Source organism: Staurois parvus, unplaced genomic scaffold, assembly GCF_062004578.1.
Source record: "Staurois parvus isolate SC_StPar_1 unplaced genomic scaffold, SC_StPar_1.0 ptg001882l, whole genome shotgun sequence".
NCBI lineage: Eukaryota > Metazoa > Chordata > Amphibia > Anura > Ranidae > Staurois > Staurois parvus.
In genome coordinates, this window is record NW_028319678.1 from 520001 (window position 1) to 537002 (window position 17002).

At 49.5% G+C, this 17002-nt stretch overlaps 1 protein-coding gene across 1 annotated transcript in view; it reads right to left on the reverse strand.

Moving 5' to 3' along the window:
- Window positions 1-13307, reverse strand: part of RHBDL1 (rhomboid like 1) — a 77199-nt gene extending 63892 nt beyond the window's left edge. Inside the window, exon 1 of the mRNA XM_089664317.1 lies at window positions 12682-13307. Coding sequence (XP_089520443.1) covers window positions 12682-12720 — 39 coding nt within the window. The 5' untranslated portion in view covers window positions 12721-13307. The remainder of the gene's footprint in view (window positions 1-12681) is intronic.
- Between the last annotated feature and the right edge of the window lie 3695 nt (window positions 13308-17002).

Genomic DNA, 17002 nt, shown 5'->3' on the forward strand with positions numbered 1-17002 from the left:
CTTTTCTCTTGGTGTCAGGAAAACTTGTCAGAAGTGACTCATACAGACAGCAGAGGAACGAAGTGACAGACAGAAATGACACTTGGTGTCCGGTCATACCGATACAATTTGCGATTTGAAAATTCGCACCTGAAATCGCATCTAATGAACGTGAATGTCAGTGTCTTAACACGTGCGATTTGCTGCAGCGCGATTTCTAAAGTAGTTCTTGCATTACTTTTTCTGCAGTTTTGTTGCAATTTCACATACATAGAATATACTGCAAATCACAGAAATCTTCACAAGTAGCAATAAAGTCTTCAGAAATCGCACTGAAATTGCACACAGTGCTCTGGACTGAGACAAGTACACACTATAGAGGGATATGCTTTGTTCAGCATTCATGTCTGAGATTTACAACCACCATTTACAAGCAGTCTCTGGTCATCTCCTGTGTCATGTCCGCAGTCTCTGGTCATCTCCTGTACTATGTCCGCAGTGTCTGGTCATCTCCTGTACTATGTCCGCAGTCTCTGGCCATCTCCTGTAGTATGTCTGCAGTCTTTGATCATCTCTTGTACTATGTCTGCAGTCTCTGACCATCTCTTGTACCATGTCTGCAGTCTCTGACCATCTCCTGTACCATATTTGCAGTCTCTGACCATCTCCTGTACCATGTCTGCAGTCTCTAACCATCTCCTGTACCATATTTGCAGTCTCTGACCATCTCCTGTACCATGTCTGCAGTCTCTGACCATCTCCTGTACCATGTTTGCAGTCTCTGATCATCTCCTGTACTATGTCTGCAGTCTCTGACCATCTCCTGTACCATGTTTGCAGTCTCTGACCATCTCCTGTAGTATGTCTGCAGTCTCTGAACATCTCCTGTAGTATGTCTGCAGTTTCTGATCATCTCCTGTAATATGTCTGCAGTCTCTGATCATGTCCTGTAATATGTCTGCAGTCTTTGATCATCTCTTGTACTATGTCTGCAGTCTCTGACCATCTCCTATACTATGTCTGCAGTCTCTGACCATCTCCTGTACCATGTTTGCAGTCTCTGACCATCTCCTGTAGTATGTCTGCAGTCTCTGAACATCTCCTGTAGTATGTCTGCAGTCTCTGAACATCTCCTGTAGAATGTCTGCAGTCTCTGACCATGCCCTGTAGCATGTCAGCAGTCTCTGACCATCCCATGTAGTACGTCTGCAGTTTCTGACCAAATAAATGCAGGGATTGTTCACTTGTGACCCTAATCCCCCAAAATTAATGTTTTTTTTGCATTAATGCACATGTTCAGTAACTCAGTTAAGGTTGATGCTGTAATTTGGGCCGCGGGACACAGCATCGGCAGGGCAGAGGGCCAAGAAGAGAGCCTGTCCCATCAAACATTTGACAGATGGCATCTATGGAAATCTCCTAAGTGGGCTCACAGACAGAAATAAAAATCAGAAACCAAAATTATATGTTGTCCCCACTTCATCCAGCCTAAAGAAAAGTTGGATGAATTTAGGCATTTACTTTTTTTTCGAAACCGAAGGTTCAACATTAGAGCACCTGTAATTTCTGAGCTTGGAGATAACTCAAGAAGCCATAGCAGAAGGTTGCCAGAAGGTTTAATTACTGCCAGCTTGACTTTACGGCCTTCTGTCACATGTGTCTACCACCGTCTAGTCACTGTAGGCAGTTGACCTGTTGGCTATTCCTAGAAAGTAGACTGTCCGGACTTTCCTCCACACTAGAATCTCATCCCAAAATGGTTCAAGGTGGTGTCTCGCACACCTATGCCCAAGTGAAGGTATAGTACATGTAATTTTTTGTTTATTATAAATCTTAAAAACAAACATAATAAAAAAAAAAATATTTACATATATACAGAATAAATAAAATAAATAAACAAAATATAATAATAAAAAACAGAATAAACAAAATAAATATAATTAAACAAAAATAGCTTACTTCAGCCTAGAAAACGGCTTTTTTTTGCCGGGAAAAACATAAACAGAACCAATCAGATTTTACTATTATTATCATCTTTATAATGTATCTCAGCAAACATTACCATCACCTAAACCCCCCCCCCCCCCCCAGGCTAAGAATTGATGAAACATTGATCCCATGCATGCAGCCTTTTTTTTTTTTAAATCTGATCTTACAAAAATCTAGGGGACGTGAAAAGACAGAAAGAGAAGCCACGCCCCCAGAGACTGACAGACAGCAGCTACGAGGACCTGACACTCCTCCACGCCTTTGTCCAGGCTCCCGGCCGCCACCCGTCCTTCTCAAGACCCCGAATCTTCCCAACCTCACCCAGAATGTTGTTCACCACCACCTTGACAGGAAGGACTTTTTTGCGAATGGAAACCTGACACCGTGCATTCCACGTGAAGTAACGGACTACTAAGCTAACTAGAAAGTGTCTCAAAATCAAAGTCCTGGTGAGTTTGAAAGGCTCCGTAAGACCACTCCATGTAACTCAATCGGGAAAGAAAAGGGACCCCCAGAGCCCCACCCACCCGCTTGTAGACTTCTATATTGAAGGGGCACTGAAGCAAGAAATGGTCCATCGTCTCCTCCACCCCACCGCACTCCACTCTTGGACAACCAGAGCGATGCTTCAGGTTGCCCTTCACATAATCTGCCATGGAATGAGAGCCAGGCCAAATCCTGAAACTTTAAAGGGATTCTCTCCAGATTCATCAAACGCAGACCCTACCTCATAACTGGGTCTAGGCAATCCCTCAAGGCCAATGGCTTGCTAAAGGCAGATTCAACAACCCTCCTATCCAGGGCCTTCCTAGGAAGAGACTTCATTTCCTCCGCCGTCACTCACCATTGCTGAAGCATTATCAGGCACGGGGCAACATAAGCCGGGAGCTTACCGTGTTGGACCCTCAGCCTTTTCACTGGCCCACCATTCTCCCAGCTCCGCAGAAAAGACCTAAACCAGGACTAAAAAACACCAACCCACTCAGGCGGTTCCTCTTCCAGCATGCTATCAAAATTATGTTTCTAAAACATCAGAGAAAAGAAAACCACCAGATTGACCATACCTAGGCCACCCATCAACGTATAATATATGTAGCACCCTCCTAGATAGGTTACTAGGTTGCCAGGTAAATTTAGTTTTTGGCTCCTCTGTAGTCAATGGAGCATTGTTGATTGCTTTTGGCTGCTCTGCTTTTCACAGGCTGCAGGTTTGGTTGCTCTTCCCTGCTTTTTAGAAAACTGGGGTTGCTCTGGAACATAGATGTGGAGCAAAGCAAATGGGCAGCATGAATATTTATACTGTTTTAGGCAATCCCTGAGAGAGATGACCCAGATAGAGTCTGAACTCTATACAATTTAGGGGGGGTTCCAGTTGGGGGGAGACAACCTGTCCAGGTGGGGGGCTACCTCCAAGCTGTTCCACTGACCCAAGCGGCTGATAGTTAAGGTCCTGGCTGTAGCAGAGAAGGGGGGGGGGGGCTACACTCACGAGCTTCACAAGCTTGATAACACCCTAAAGACTTCACCTAAGGATCCTGCAACGTTTTCTTCACTAGAAGGCACCTAGAGGAAGCTGATTGGACACAGCTGCCCCCCTAACCTCGTGAGTACTGCTCTACTGCAAGGTACGGGTGACTGTACACTATTGGGACTGCTGGGCTAAGTAGTTCTTCTCCTGAGAGGTACATACTGACCGGTCCTTTTTTATTTTGTCTTAAACTGTAAGCACTTTTTAGCTGATCTAGCTAAAAAAAAAAATGGGCGAACTTGATGGACTTCTTGGTCTTTTTCTACCGTCACTTTTCTATGTTTCTGTGTTTAACCACTTGCTGGATATGCAGCTTCCTTACCTTGTAATCCTCGCCCATGTGCCAGTTTAAGCTAGTGCCATGAACACTGCCTTTCCTGTTTCAGGGTGTCTCCTTTCTCTTGCAGCATCCTAAGGAGCCAGCTTTTGCATGCAGGAACTAGAGTTCTGTCTTCCTACACTGTGTGCATCAATAGAAGCACACAGCCCCATAGCCTAGGATGGCAAAACACTCACCTATTCCTCCCCCCTCCTCCTCCCCCTCTTTCCTCCAAGCTAACAGACTGGCTGTCCTCTGCTCTTTCCTGTGAAGACCGGAAGTTCAGGAAAGCAACACAGAGAGCAACATTCTGCAGCACTGACAGTTGTAAACTGCAGGGTTAAAAGTTTTACAAATAGTTTACTGATGAATGTTTATATTATTGTTTATATTATTGCGCTCAGTGTGTTCAACTAAAAAATTCTCAGGGATTAATGCTAATATTTTATTCACATTCCATGACTGGTTTACTGTTGGGCCATCATCTTTGGTATACTATATTCCTGTACTTTGTACCCTATATGTTCTTTTGCTGCTGTTTTGTATCTCCTGCTTCAATATTAGAATATGTAGCACCCTCCTAGTTTCGCTAGTTGGAGCTGGAGTCCTTATTATCAGTGAGGAAGGCTGAATAGCAGCCTGGGTGTAATAGCCAGAAGGTCAAGTTGTGGTCAGGAGCTGAGAGGCTCTTCAGGACAGCCCTTCTGGAATTTCCCCTGCTCTAGGGCTTGGGAGAAAGGCCCTAGAGGCAGTGGGTGGCACTGAGGAGTGGCTGGCTTGCACTCTTAAGGGATCCTAGCCAATCCTAAACAGAAGGCTTGGCAAGGGGCTGGGACACCCTTACAAATGATGGAGCCTGCTCAGCTCGGGAGAGTTCAGGTGGAAAGCAGAGAGGAAGATGTGGAGCTGAAGGCAGGAAGCTGCGAGGAGGCCCAATGGGATGGGGCCTACCTGCAGGCCTGGAGCTGGAAAGCTCACACTTTCACTGGCCCCCAGAGCGAGTCCCACCTGTACAGCAGGGAAGGAGAGGCCCAGCTGAAAAGACCTGGAAGCAAGCACCAACCCACCAGTGGTATAGAAGAGAATTTGAGCGAGTACCCCAGCACCCCCTGGGCGGAGAGGGGAAGTAGCACTCTGATGGAAAACCAGATTCGCTGCCTATTTGCGATTGTCCACTTTTAAAGTAACAGGCACCAGATCCCCTGTTTAGGGATACCTCCAGATTGATGGGTGAAGAGGTGAAGTTCATCTAGGGTCTGGGGTGGTACACTGGGAGATGATGGCTAGCTCTCCAATAAAGACTGTGATGCACTTGTAGTTCCAGGAAGTTGCCCTCAGTTTATCGGTACCCTTGGGCATCCTGTACACCCCTAACCCTATCCCAATTCAAACCCCCCCAAAAAAACAACAAAACCAAACTCAAGGACTGATTTCTGACTCTGGACGCAAGTCTTGGTGAAGATCTGTGATGCCTGGCTGTGCAGGACTATAGGGGAACCCAAATCGTTTAGCGACTCCTAAGGGGGTACTGCTACATATGTATACATATGATACTTTGTATTTGTTTATTATCCCTGACTACTTTTGTCCAATATATAACTTATTTGGTGACTCTAAACTGTAGCGGGTGTGATCACTTTATCTATGACATATACAGAACTAAGGCCCATGAGCCTCCAGTCTACTATTAGAGCATGGTCATTCCTCGTCAGCACTTCAGGTCTGAACCAGGAAAAAGAATCAGCTCCCACAATGCCATGCACCCATTCCTCACCCAGCTCCTGTACAATGAGCCAGCGCTGGACCTGGTTATATAGAAGAATCATCCCTGCGTTATCACTGAACATCCGACTGGAAAACTGCGCCGCCTGCTGCGAATATCGCAAATCACGACTCCCGGCTGACGGAATTTATCATTTTTTTTGGTTTCCTGCGCTTAGCACAAACAGATGGAGCTGCAGCACAACGAGGCCCAGCGGTGACATTTGACGGGACACACAGAGAACGGTTATATTTCTGCAGCTCCTTCGTCTGCCCCAGCTGAAAGCTTTTTAATGGAGTTCTCCTCTAAATGATTAAAAGGAAGTCAGCTGTACGTATGGAAATCTCTTCCCTCAGGATCAGAACATTGGATCAGCTATCTTCCAAAAAGACTCCTGAAACTTTTCCACCATCTGGAGCTGAATTAAGAAAACACGAGAAGACTTAAAACTGCCAATCCAATAAGGTTTATGGGGTGGGGAGAAGCAGCTCCACCATTCCTCCAGTTTTTACCACCCCGCCAGTGTGTGTCAGTGAGTAACTGCTGCTGTTATTTGATACAAACCAAGCAATTGGCCTCACCAGGCCTACACAACAGCTGCAGGCTGGAGGCAAAGTTGGCAATCCTAAAACTGCCAGCATGCCCAGCCGTGGAATGGCTCCTCAGCCTGTCCTATGCAGCATAGACCAGGACACATGCCCTTGGTGCTCCTTGCATAGCTGGTGGGGTATTCTGGGACTTGTAGTTCTGCAGCCTCTCTGCAGTGTTTGCCCACCCGGCTGTGTCCTAGAGGTCCAAGGTACAAGGTGATTGTACAATGTAAACTTCATGATTAAACTGGACTTGGCATTCTTCTTTCCCTCACAGCCAACGTCCTCTGCCCGTCTGTCATCTCATCACCGCAGACTGCTGTCTCCCCGTCCTCATCATTTAAACATGGATTATATTATCCGGTCTGCGCATCTCTCACCTCAATTTACCTTTCCTGACACCCCATCACTCACTACCTGTCACACCGTCCGGACTGTCCCTGGATGTCCCTCCACTCTGTCCTTGGATGTCCCTTCTGTCCTGTCCCTGGCTGTCCCTTCTGTCCTGTCCCTGGATGTCCCTCCTCTCTGTCCTTGTATGTCCCGTCTGTCCAGTCAATGGGTGTCCCTCCTCTCTGTCCCTGTATGTCCCTTCTGTCCTGTCCCTGGATGTCCCTTCTGTCCTGTCCCTGGATGTCCATTCTGTCCTGTCCCTGGATGTCCCTCCTCTCTGTCCTTGGATGTCCCTTCTGTCCAGTCAATGGGTGTCCCTCCTGTATGTCCCTTCTGTCCAGCCCCTTGATGTCCCTCCTCTCTGTCCTTAGGTGTCCCTTCTGTCCAGTCCCTGGGTGTCCCTCCTCTCTGTCCTTGGATGTTCCTTCTTTCCTGTCCCTTGCTGTCCCTTCTCTCTGTCCCTGGATGTCCCTTCTGTCCTGTAACTGGATGTCCCTTCTGTTCTGTTACTGGCTGTCCCTTTTGTCCAGTCCCTGGCTGTCCCTTCTGTCCTGTAACTGGCTGTCCCTTCTGTCCAGTCCCTGGATGTCCCTTCTGTCCAGTCCCTGGATGTCCCTTATGTCCAGTCCCTGGCTGTCCCTTATGTCCAGTCCCTGGCTGTCCCTTATGTCCAGTCCCTGGCTGTCCCTTATGTCCTGTCCCCGGCTGTCCCTTCTGTCCTGTAACTGGCTGTCCCTTCTGTCCTGTCCCTGGCTGTCCCTTATGTCCAGTCCCGGGCTGTCGCTTCTGTGCTATAACTGGATGTCCCTTCTGTCCTATAACTGGATGCCCCTTCTGTCCTGTAACTGGCTGTCCCTTCTGTCCAGTCCCTGGATATCCCTTCTGTCCAGTCCTTGGCTGTCCCTTCTGTCCTATAACTGGCTATCCCTTCTGTCCAATCCCTGGCTGTCCCTTCTGTCCTGTCACTGGCTGACCCTTCTGTCACTGGCTGACCCTTCTGTCACTGGCTGACCCTTCTGTCCTGTCACTGGCTGTCCCTTCTGTCCTGTCACTGGCTGTCCCTTCTGTCCTGTCACTGGCTGTCCCTTCTGTCCTGTAACTGGATATCCCTTCTGACTGTCACTGGATATCCCTTCTGACTGTCACTGGATGTCTCTCCTAAATGTATCTGCCCCATCACTAACCATCTCTTCCAATCACTGGATGTCTCTCATCTGTCCCACTTTTCACTTTCTCTCTTTGTACCTATTCCATCTGTCACTAGTTACCCTCATCTCTCCTGCCTGTCACTGGCTGTCCCTTCTGTCTCTCAAAATAAAGAAAAGAGCTCTCTGCCCCCCCCCCCCCCATGCAGTAAGTAGATGTCTGGTTTTCCTGGTTTTCTCTCTAGCATTATGTACAGCATTATCTCTCTCGCTTTCTTTCTTTTATACACAGTCAGTGATAGCTCTCTTGCTGCGTCTCTCTCGCTCTCTTGCTGTCTCTCTCTCTCACTCACTCTCTTGCTATGTCTCTCTCGCTCTCTTGTTATGTCTTTCTCTCTCTTATACACTCCGTTATAGTGCACTCTATTTCTTTTATCTATTCAATCACATCTATCTCACATTTATACGTTATGATCCTGCTGTCCCTTTCTCTCTTTCATATACCGAAAGATCTCACTTTCTCTTATATCCTCAATGAATTTCTCTCTCTCCCCCCACAGACACTCAGTGATAGCTCCCTCCCTCTCTATGATTCTCTCTCCCATTCATACCTAATCATAGCTCTCTCCTTCTCTCTCTTATAAACTCACTGATATTCTCTCTTCTACACTTAGTGAAAGCCCCACCTCTCTTACTCTCTGTACACACCTAATGATAGCTCTCCCATATATTCACTGATGGCTCACTCTCTTTTATCCATTAAATCTATGTATGTATGTATCTCTTATTTATACACTCCATGATAGATAGATAGATAGATAGATAGATAGATAGATAGATAGATATGAATAGATAGATATGAATAGATAGATAGATAGATAGATAGATAGATAGATAGATAGATAGATAGATAGACAGATAGATATGAATAGATAGATAGATAGATAGATAGATAGATGACAATCATCTATCAATGATATTTCTCATTCTCTTGCAGAAATGAGTGGACATGTGTCTCTCAGTGCACACTCCAATCTCCTGCCTATGTACTTCTCCTCTTCTCTCCTGTATACACCGGGGGGGTGATCCCTCTCCTGTATACACCGGGGGGGGTGATCCCTCTCCTGTATACACCGGGGGGGGGGGTGATCTCTCTCTCCTGTATACACGGGGGAGGGATGATCTCTCTCTCTCCTGTATACACCGGGGGGTGATCTCTCTCCTATATACACCGGGGGGTGATCCCTCTCCTGTATACACCGGGGGGTGATCCCTCTCCTGAAAACACCGGGGGGTGATCCCTCTCCTGTATACACTGGGGGGTGATCCCTCTCCTGTATACAAAGGGGGGGTGATCTCTCTCTCCTGTATACACCGGGGGGGTAATCTCTCTCTCCTGTATACACCGGGGGGGGGGGGGTGATCTCTCTCTCCTGTATACACCGGGGGGTGATCCCTCTCCTGTATACACGGGGGGGTGATCCCTCTCCTGTATACACGGGGGGGTGATCTCTCTCCTGTATACACGGGGGGGGGGGTGATCCCTCTCCTGTATACACGGGGGGGGTGATCCCTCTCCTGTATACACCGGGGGGTGATCTCTCTCCTGTATACACGGGGGGGGGTGATCCCTCTCCTGTATACACGGGGGGGTGATCCCTCTCTCCTGTATACACGGGGGGGGGGGTGATCTCTCTCTCCTGTATACACTGGGGGGGTGATCTCTCTCTCCTGTATACACCGGGGGGGTGATCTCTCTCTCTCCTGTATACACCAGGGGGTGATCTCTCTCTCCTGTATACACCGGGGGGGGTGATCTCTCTCTCCTGTATACACCGGGGGGTGATCTATCTTTCTCTTGTATACACCGGGGGGTGATCCCTCTCTCCTGTATACACCGGGGGGGGGTGATCTCTCTGTCCTGTATACACCGGGGGGGGTGATCTCTCTCTCTCCTGTATACACCGGGGGTGATCCCTCTCCTGTATACACGGGGGGGGGTGATCTCTCTCTCCTGTATACACGAGGGGATGATCTCTCTCTCTCCTGTATACACTGGGGGGGGTGATCCCTCTCCTGTATACACCGGGGGGGGTGATCTCTCTCTCTCCTGTATACATCAGGGGGTGATCCCTCTCTCCTGTTCACACTGGGGGGTAATCTCTCTCCTGTATACACAGGGGGGGGTGATCTCTCCCTCCTGTATACACCGGGGGGGTTTCTCTCTCTCCTGTATACACCGGGGGGTTCTCTCTCTCTCTCCTGTATACACCGGGGGGTGATCTCTCTCTGTCCTGTATACACCGGGGGGGGGGTGATCTCTCTCTCTCCTGTATACACCAGGGGGGTGATCTCTCTCCTATATACACCGGGGGGTGATCTCTCTCTCCTGAATACACCGGGGGGGGGGGTGATCTCTCTCTCTCCTGTATACACCGGGGGGTGATCTCTCTCTCCCATGTATACACCGGGGGGTGATCTCTCTCTCCTGTATACACCGGGGGGTGATCTCTCTCTCCTGTATACACCGGGGGGGGTGATCTCTCTCTCCCCTGTATACACCGGGAGGTGATCTCTCTCTCCCCTGTATACACCGGGGGGGGTGATCTCTCTCTCCCCTGTATACACCGGGGGGTGATCTCTCTCTCCTGTATACACCGGGGGGGGTGATCTCTCTCTCTCCTGTATACACCGGGGGGTGATCTCTCTCTCCTGTATACACCGGGGGGGGGTGATCTCTCTCTCCCCTGTATACACCGGGGGGTGATCTCTCTCTCCTGTATACACCGGGGGGGGTGATCTCTCTCTCTCCTGTATACACCGGGGGGGTGATATCTCTCTCCTGTATACACCGTGGGTGATCTTTCTCTCCTGTATACACCCCGGGGGCGTGATCTCTCTCTCCTGTATACACCGGGGGGTGATCTCTCTCCTGTATACACCAAGGGGGTGATCTCTCTCCTGTATACACCGGGGGGGGGGTGATCTCTCTCCTGTATACATCGGGGGGTGATCTCTCTCTCCTGTCTACACTGGGGGGTGATCTCTCTCTCCTGTATACTCCGGGCGGTGATCTTTCTCTCCTGTATACACCCCGGGGGCGTGATCTCTCTCTCCTGTATACACCGGGGGGTGATCTCTCTCCTGTATACACCAAGGGGGTGATCTCTCTCCTGTATACACCGGGGGGGGGGTGATCTCTCTCCTGTATACATCGGGGGGTGATCTCTCTCTCCTGTCTACACTGGGGGGTGATCTCTCTCTCCTGTATACACCGGGGGGTGATCTCTCTCTCTCTCCTGTATACACTGGGGGGTGATCTCTCTGTCCTATATACACCGGGGGGGTGATCTCTCTCTCCTGTATACACTGGGGGGTAATCTCTCTCTCTCTTGTATACACCGGGGGGGTGATCTCTTTCTCTCTCCTGTATACACCGGGGGGTGATCTCTCTCCTGTATACACCGGGGGGAAGGTGATCTCTCTCTCCTGTATACACCGGGGGGTGATCTCTCTCTCCTGTATACACCGGGGGGTGATCTCTCTCTCCTGTATACACCGGGGGGAAGGTGATCTCTCTCTCCTGTATACACCGGGGGGTGATCTCTCTCTCCTGTATACACCGGGGGGTGATCTCTCTCCTGTATACACCGGGGGGGTGATCTCTCTCTCCTGTATACACCGGGGGGGTGATCTCTCTCTCCTGTATACACCGGGGGGGGTGATCTCTCTCTCCTGTATACACCGGGGGGGGGGGGTGATCTCTCTCCTGTATACACTGGGGGGGGGGTGATCTCTCTCCTGTATACACTGGGGGGTGATCTCTCTCCTGTATACACTGGGGGGGGGTGATCTCTCCTGTATACACTGGGGGGTGATCTCTCTCCTGTATACACCGGGGGGGGTGATCTCTCTCCTGTATACACCGGGGGGTGATCTCTCTCCTGTATACACCGGGAGGGTGCTCTCTCTCCTGTATACACCGGGGGGGGGGGGGTGATCTCTCTCCTGTATACACTGGGGGGGGGGTGATCTCTCTCCTGTATACACCGGGGGGGTGATCTCTCTCCTGTATACACCGGGGGGGTGATCTCTCTCTCCTGTATACACCGGGGGGGGGTGATCTCTCTCCTGTATACACTGGGGGGTGATCTCTCTCCTGTATACACTGGGGGGGGGGGTGATCTCTCCTGTATACACTGGGGGGTGATCTCTCTCCTGTATACACCGGGGGGGGGGTGATCTCTCTCCTGTATACACCGGGGGGGTGATCTCTCTCCTGTATACACCGGGGGGGTGATCTCTCTCCTGTATACACCGGGGGGGTGATCTCTCTCCTGTATACACCGGGGGGGGGGTGATCTCTCTCCTGTATACACCGGGGGGGGTGATCTCTCTCCTGTATACACCTGGGGGGGGTGATTTCTCTCCTGTATACACCGGGGGGGTGATTTCTCTCCTGTATACACCGGGGGGGGTGATTTCTCTCCTGTATACACCGGGGGGGGGGGTGATTTCTCTCCTGTATACACCGGGGGGGTGATCTCTCTCCTGTATACACGGGGGGGTGCTCTCTCTCCTGTATACACCGGGGGGGGTGATCTCTCTCCTGTATACACGGGGGGGGGTGATCTGTCTCCTGTATACACGGGGGGGGGGTGATCTGTCTCCTGTATACACGGGGGGGGTGATCTGTCTCCTGTATACACGGGGGGGGTGATCTCTCTCCTGTATACACCGGGGGGTGATCTCTCTCCTGTATACACCGGGGGGGTGATCTCTCTCCTGTATACACGGGGGTGATCTCTCTCCTGTATACACCGGGGGGGGGGGGGGGGGATGTTGATCTCTGTCTGTAGAGATGGATGTGGAAGTTTGTGTGTGACACTTGTATGTCCCGGATCCCCCCCATACAGATAGTAGATGTGGTCCCCTGTGTGTACCCCCCTTCCCCCCCCCCCCCGGGGGTCTCTTACCTGCCCCTGGATGAGCCGCAGGAGGGAGCTTCTGTCCATATACCCGCAGAGGGGCTGTGCCGGCGGGGAGGGTGTCTGCAGCGTGCCCGCTGATCTCCGCTGCCTGCCAATCCTCCCATACACCCCCCTGCGGAGCCGGAGCACAGGGGGCTCTACACGGACTGTCGGGGGGAGCGGAGAGCGGAGACCCCCACACGGGCTGAGCACACACGGACAGATGACAGGAGCCCCCCGCTGGATGGATGGGGGAAGACTGCGGAGCCCCCCGTGCCCAGGAATGGCAGCACAGCCGGGGAGGGGGCGCCGGGAGATGGGGCACGGGGCGGGAGGTCAGCGGGGTGACTGAGGCATGAGGTGCACGGAGGGGGCGGGGCGGGGGTCTGGATGATTGACAGCTGGAGGGATGCGGCTCAGAGAGTAGCGACAGGGGGATGAGTGACAGCGAGCGGCCACAACAGGGTTAGGGAGCCCGGGGACGGAGCATAGCCATTGCGGAGGATGGAGCACAGCGGGCCGCCGCCGGGGAGGATGCGGACGATGATCAGCCAGGGACAGCGATCTCAGATCCGGGCGGAGCAAAGCCAACACACGCCGCTACACCCGGCTGTCATCTCCCGGACCGCCCACACGGCCCAGCACCGCCCAGACACATACGGCCAGGCACCGCCCACCTCCCCACACACACCACACGCAACCCAGACCGCCTGCGAATGTCAATGAGACGGATCTGGGGGGTGTGGCAGCTAACAGCCAATCCGATTCCAGGGAATGGGGGGCGTGACTGGGGCAGCGAGAGATGCAGAGCAGCATCACCTGAGCCTGAAGGACCAGAAACACCATCAGCATCACAGATCACCCTCCTCTCCAATCACAGCCCTCCCGTGTACTCCTCTCCAATCACAGCCCTCCCGTGTACTCCTCTCCAATCACAGCCCTCCCGTGTACTCCTCTCCAATCGCAGCCCTCCCGTGTACTCCTCTCCAATCACAGCCCTCCCGTGTACTCCTCTCCAATCGCACTCCTCCCGTGTACTCCTCTCCAATCGCACTCCTCCCGTGTACTCCTCTCCAATCGCACTCCTCCCGTGTACTCCTCTCCAAACACAGCCCTCCCGTGTACTCCTCTCCAATCGCAGCCCTCCCGTGTACTCCTCTCCAATCGCAGCCCTCCCGTGTACTCCTCTCCAATCGCACTCCTCCCGTGTACTCCTCTCCAATCGCACTCCTCCCGTGTACTCATCTCCAAACACAGCCCTCCCGTGTACTCTTCTCCAAACACAGCCCTCCCGTGTACTCCTCTACCATCGCACTCCTCCCGTGTACTCCTCTCCCACCGCACTCCTCCCGTGTACTCCTCTCCAATCACAGTCCTCCTGTGTACGTCTCTCCATCCACATGCAGTCCTACTGTGTACTCCTTTCCATCCCCATAGAGTCCTCCTGTGTGCTCTTCTCCATCCCTATAGAGTCCTCCTGTGTGCTCTTCTCCATCCCCATTGAGTCCTCCTGTGTACTCCCTTCCATCCACATACAGTGCGCCGTGTATACAGTATATATAGTATCTCCCAGAAGTGAGTCCCCCCCTCACATTTTTGTAAATATTTGATTCTCTCTTTTCATGTGACAACACTGAAGAAATGACACTTTGCTACAATGTGACGTAGTCAGTGTACAGCTTGTATAACATGGAAATTTGCTGTCCCCTCAAAATAACTCAACACACCCCCATTAATGTCTAAACCGCTGGCAACAAAAGTGAGTCCTCCCCTAAGTGACAAGGTCCAAGATATAATAAAATCTTTACAAAAATGTGAGGGGTGTACTCATTTGTGTGAGATACTGTGTGTACTATATATATAAATTTTGTCAGTCTTTTATCGATTATAACGCAAAAAATAAAAACGCAGAGGTGATAAAATACCACCAAAAGAAATCTCTATTTGCGGGAGGAACAAATTACGTAAATTTCATTTATGTACAGCATTGCATGACCGCGCAATTGTCAGTTAAAATAACGCAGTGCCGTATCGCAAAAAATGGCCAGGTCAGGAAGGGGGGTAAATCTGCCAGAGGTCAAGTGGTTAAAGTGGAACTTTGGGGAAGGAAGAGAGAGGGGGGGGAGAGAGAGAAGGAGAGAGAGAAAGAAAGAGAGAAAGAAAGAAAGAAAGAAAGAAAGAGAGAGAGAAAGAAAGAGAGAAAGGGAGAGAGAAAGAAAGAAAAAAAGAAAGAAAGAAAAGGAGAGAGAGAGAGAAAGAAAGAAAGAAAGAAAGAAAGAAAAGGAGAGAGAAAGAAAGAAAGAAAGAAAAAGAAAGAAAGAGAGTTTCTGGGGGAAAAGAGTGAAAAGTAGTGATAATATCAGTGTGTGAAAGAAAGAGAGAAAAAAAGAGAGAGGGGAAGAAAGAGAGAGGGAGAAAGAAAGAGAGAAAAAAGAGAGAGAAGGAGAAAGAAAGAGAGAGAAGGAGAAAGAAAGAGAGATTGAGAAGGAAGGGAGAAAAAGAGAGAGAGAGAGAAAGAAAAAGAAAGAAAGAAAGAAAGAAAGAGAAAGAAAGAAAGAAAGAAAGAAAGAAAGAAAGAGAAAGAAAGAAAAAGAATGGAAGGAAGGGAGAAAGAAAGGGGGAAAAGTAGTGATAATATCAGTGTGTGAGAGAAAGAGAGAAAAAAAGAGAGAGAGAGAGAGAAAGAAAGAGACAGGGAAAGAGAGAGAAAGAAAGAGGGAGAAAGAAAGTAAGAGAGAGGGAGAAAGAAAGAAAGAAAGAAAGAAAGAAAGAAGGAAAGTTCATGGGGAAAAAGGGGGGAAAGTAGTGATAATATCAGTATGTGAAAGAAAGAGAAAGAGAGAAAAAAAGAGAGAGAGAAAGTAAGAAAAAAAAAGAAAAAGAAGAAGGAAGAAGGGAAAGGTAAATAATAAGAATGGGGGGACAGGCAGGAATTTTGATACATAAGAGTCATGCTTTGTTTCCTCTGCATTAAAGTTACTTACCTGCCTGTCCACCACTGTACAGTGAGCTGCACATGCGCAGTGACAGCGGCCAGCAATCAAAGCCCGGAGTCTGGCAGCTCGAAGATGTCAGCGGCAGGGTGGGGAGCAGAGGGACACCACATTGCTGGAACTGAGGTGGGTATAGTTCCGCTTCAAGGTAAGTATTTCATAATGTGCTAGTATGTGCTCCTTGTAGGAGGAACTTTTTTTGTTGTTGAAGATTTACTACTGCTGTAGCCTCCCTGGAGGTATTCCTGAGTGTAGCTCGGGGTAAAGTTTCAGTACCAAAAGTGGTAACCCCGAGCTACGCTCGGGAATACACTGCAGCGCTGCTCCGGCATCTGTTCTTCACTTTCCTTGTCCTGCGCTCCCGCGATGTCCCTCCTGCAGTGTCCCCGGCAATGTAATCCGGCAGATGCCGGAATCTGTCATCTAGGTTCCGTCCCCTGCAAGCGTCGGGACGTACGGGGGACAGAACGGCAGGAAATTTGAAAATGACAAAAAGTGACATTCACTCAATACACTAAAATCACATAGTATAACATTCCTGTATCAAACCATTTCACATACATTTTATCCCGAGTGCTTTGTCCGGCGCCCTGCCTGCATTTTTACTGTTCTTTCTGCCTGGAAACTGAGAAACGTCCATGGCGTCCAAAAAGCGTCCCTTTAGGTCAAAATTGGTTTTAGACCGGCTAGAGAACAGCGATAGTAAATCAGAACCACTTGCAGAATTGAGTGATAATGATTCGTGGGGGAAATTCCTCATCAGACACTGAAAATGATTTTGAGACTTTGCTCAGCGATGTGCGAACTTGGCGCTATATTTCAAATTTCAGTGTTTTTGGTTTGATTATATTATTGAATTAAATTTATTATTATTTTATTATTATTTTTTAAATTATAATTTATGATTTCGTGTTTCAAATTTTATCCTACCCGGGATGTTTACTAGACTCTTGTTCGGACAGATTTCAGTGAGTGATTCCTAAAAATTACAGGCCTACAATAAAAAAACTATATATTTCCATTCAAAAAAATGTACCGCTTTGAGCACAGAAATATGGACATAATCAGACCGCTAGGGAGGTTAATATTTCCCCTCTCCCCTAATTAACATAATAGGGTCAAGTCACAAAGCTTTACCCAAAGATGGGGATTTTTTTAAGGCGCATTATTGTCATTGAAAGTCATTGGACATTGCAATTTTTCTTGTAAAATGGATATTTGTAAATTAAACCTATTTTGTCTAATACAACCACTTTTACACAAAAGCAGTCTTACATTAATCATCACTAACAAGAACAGAACAGCTGTCTGAACAACACACCAGCACACTAATG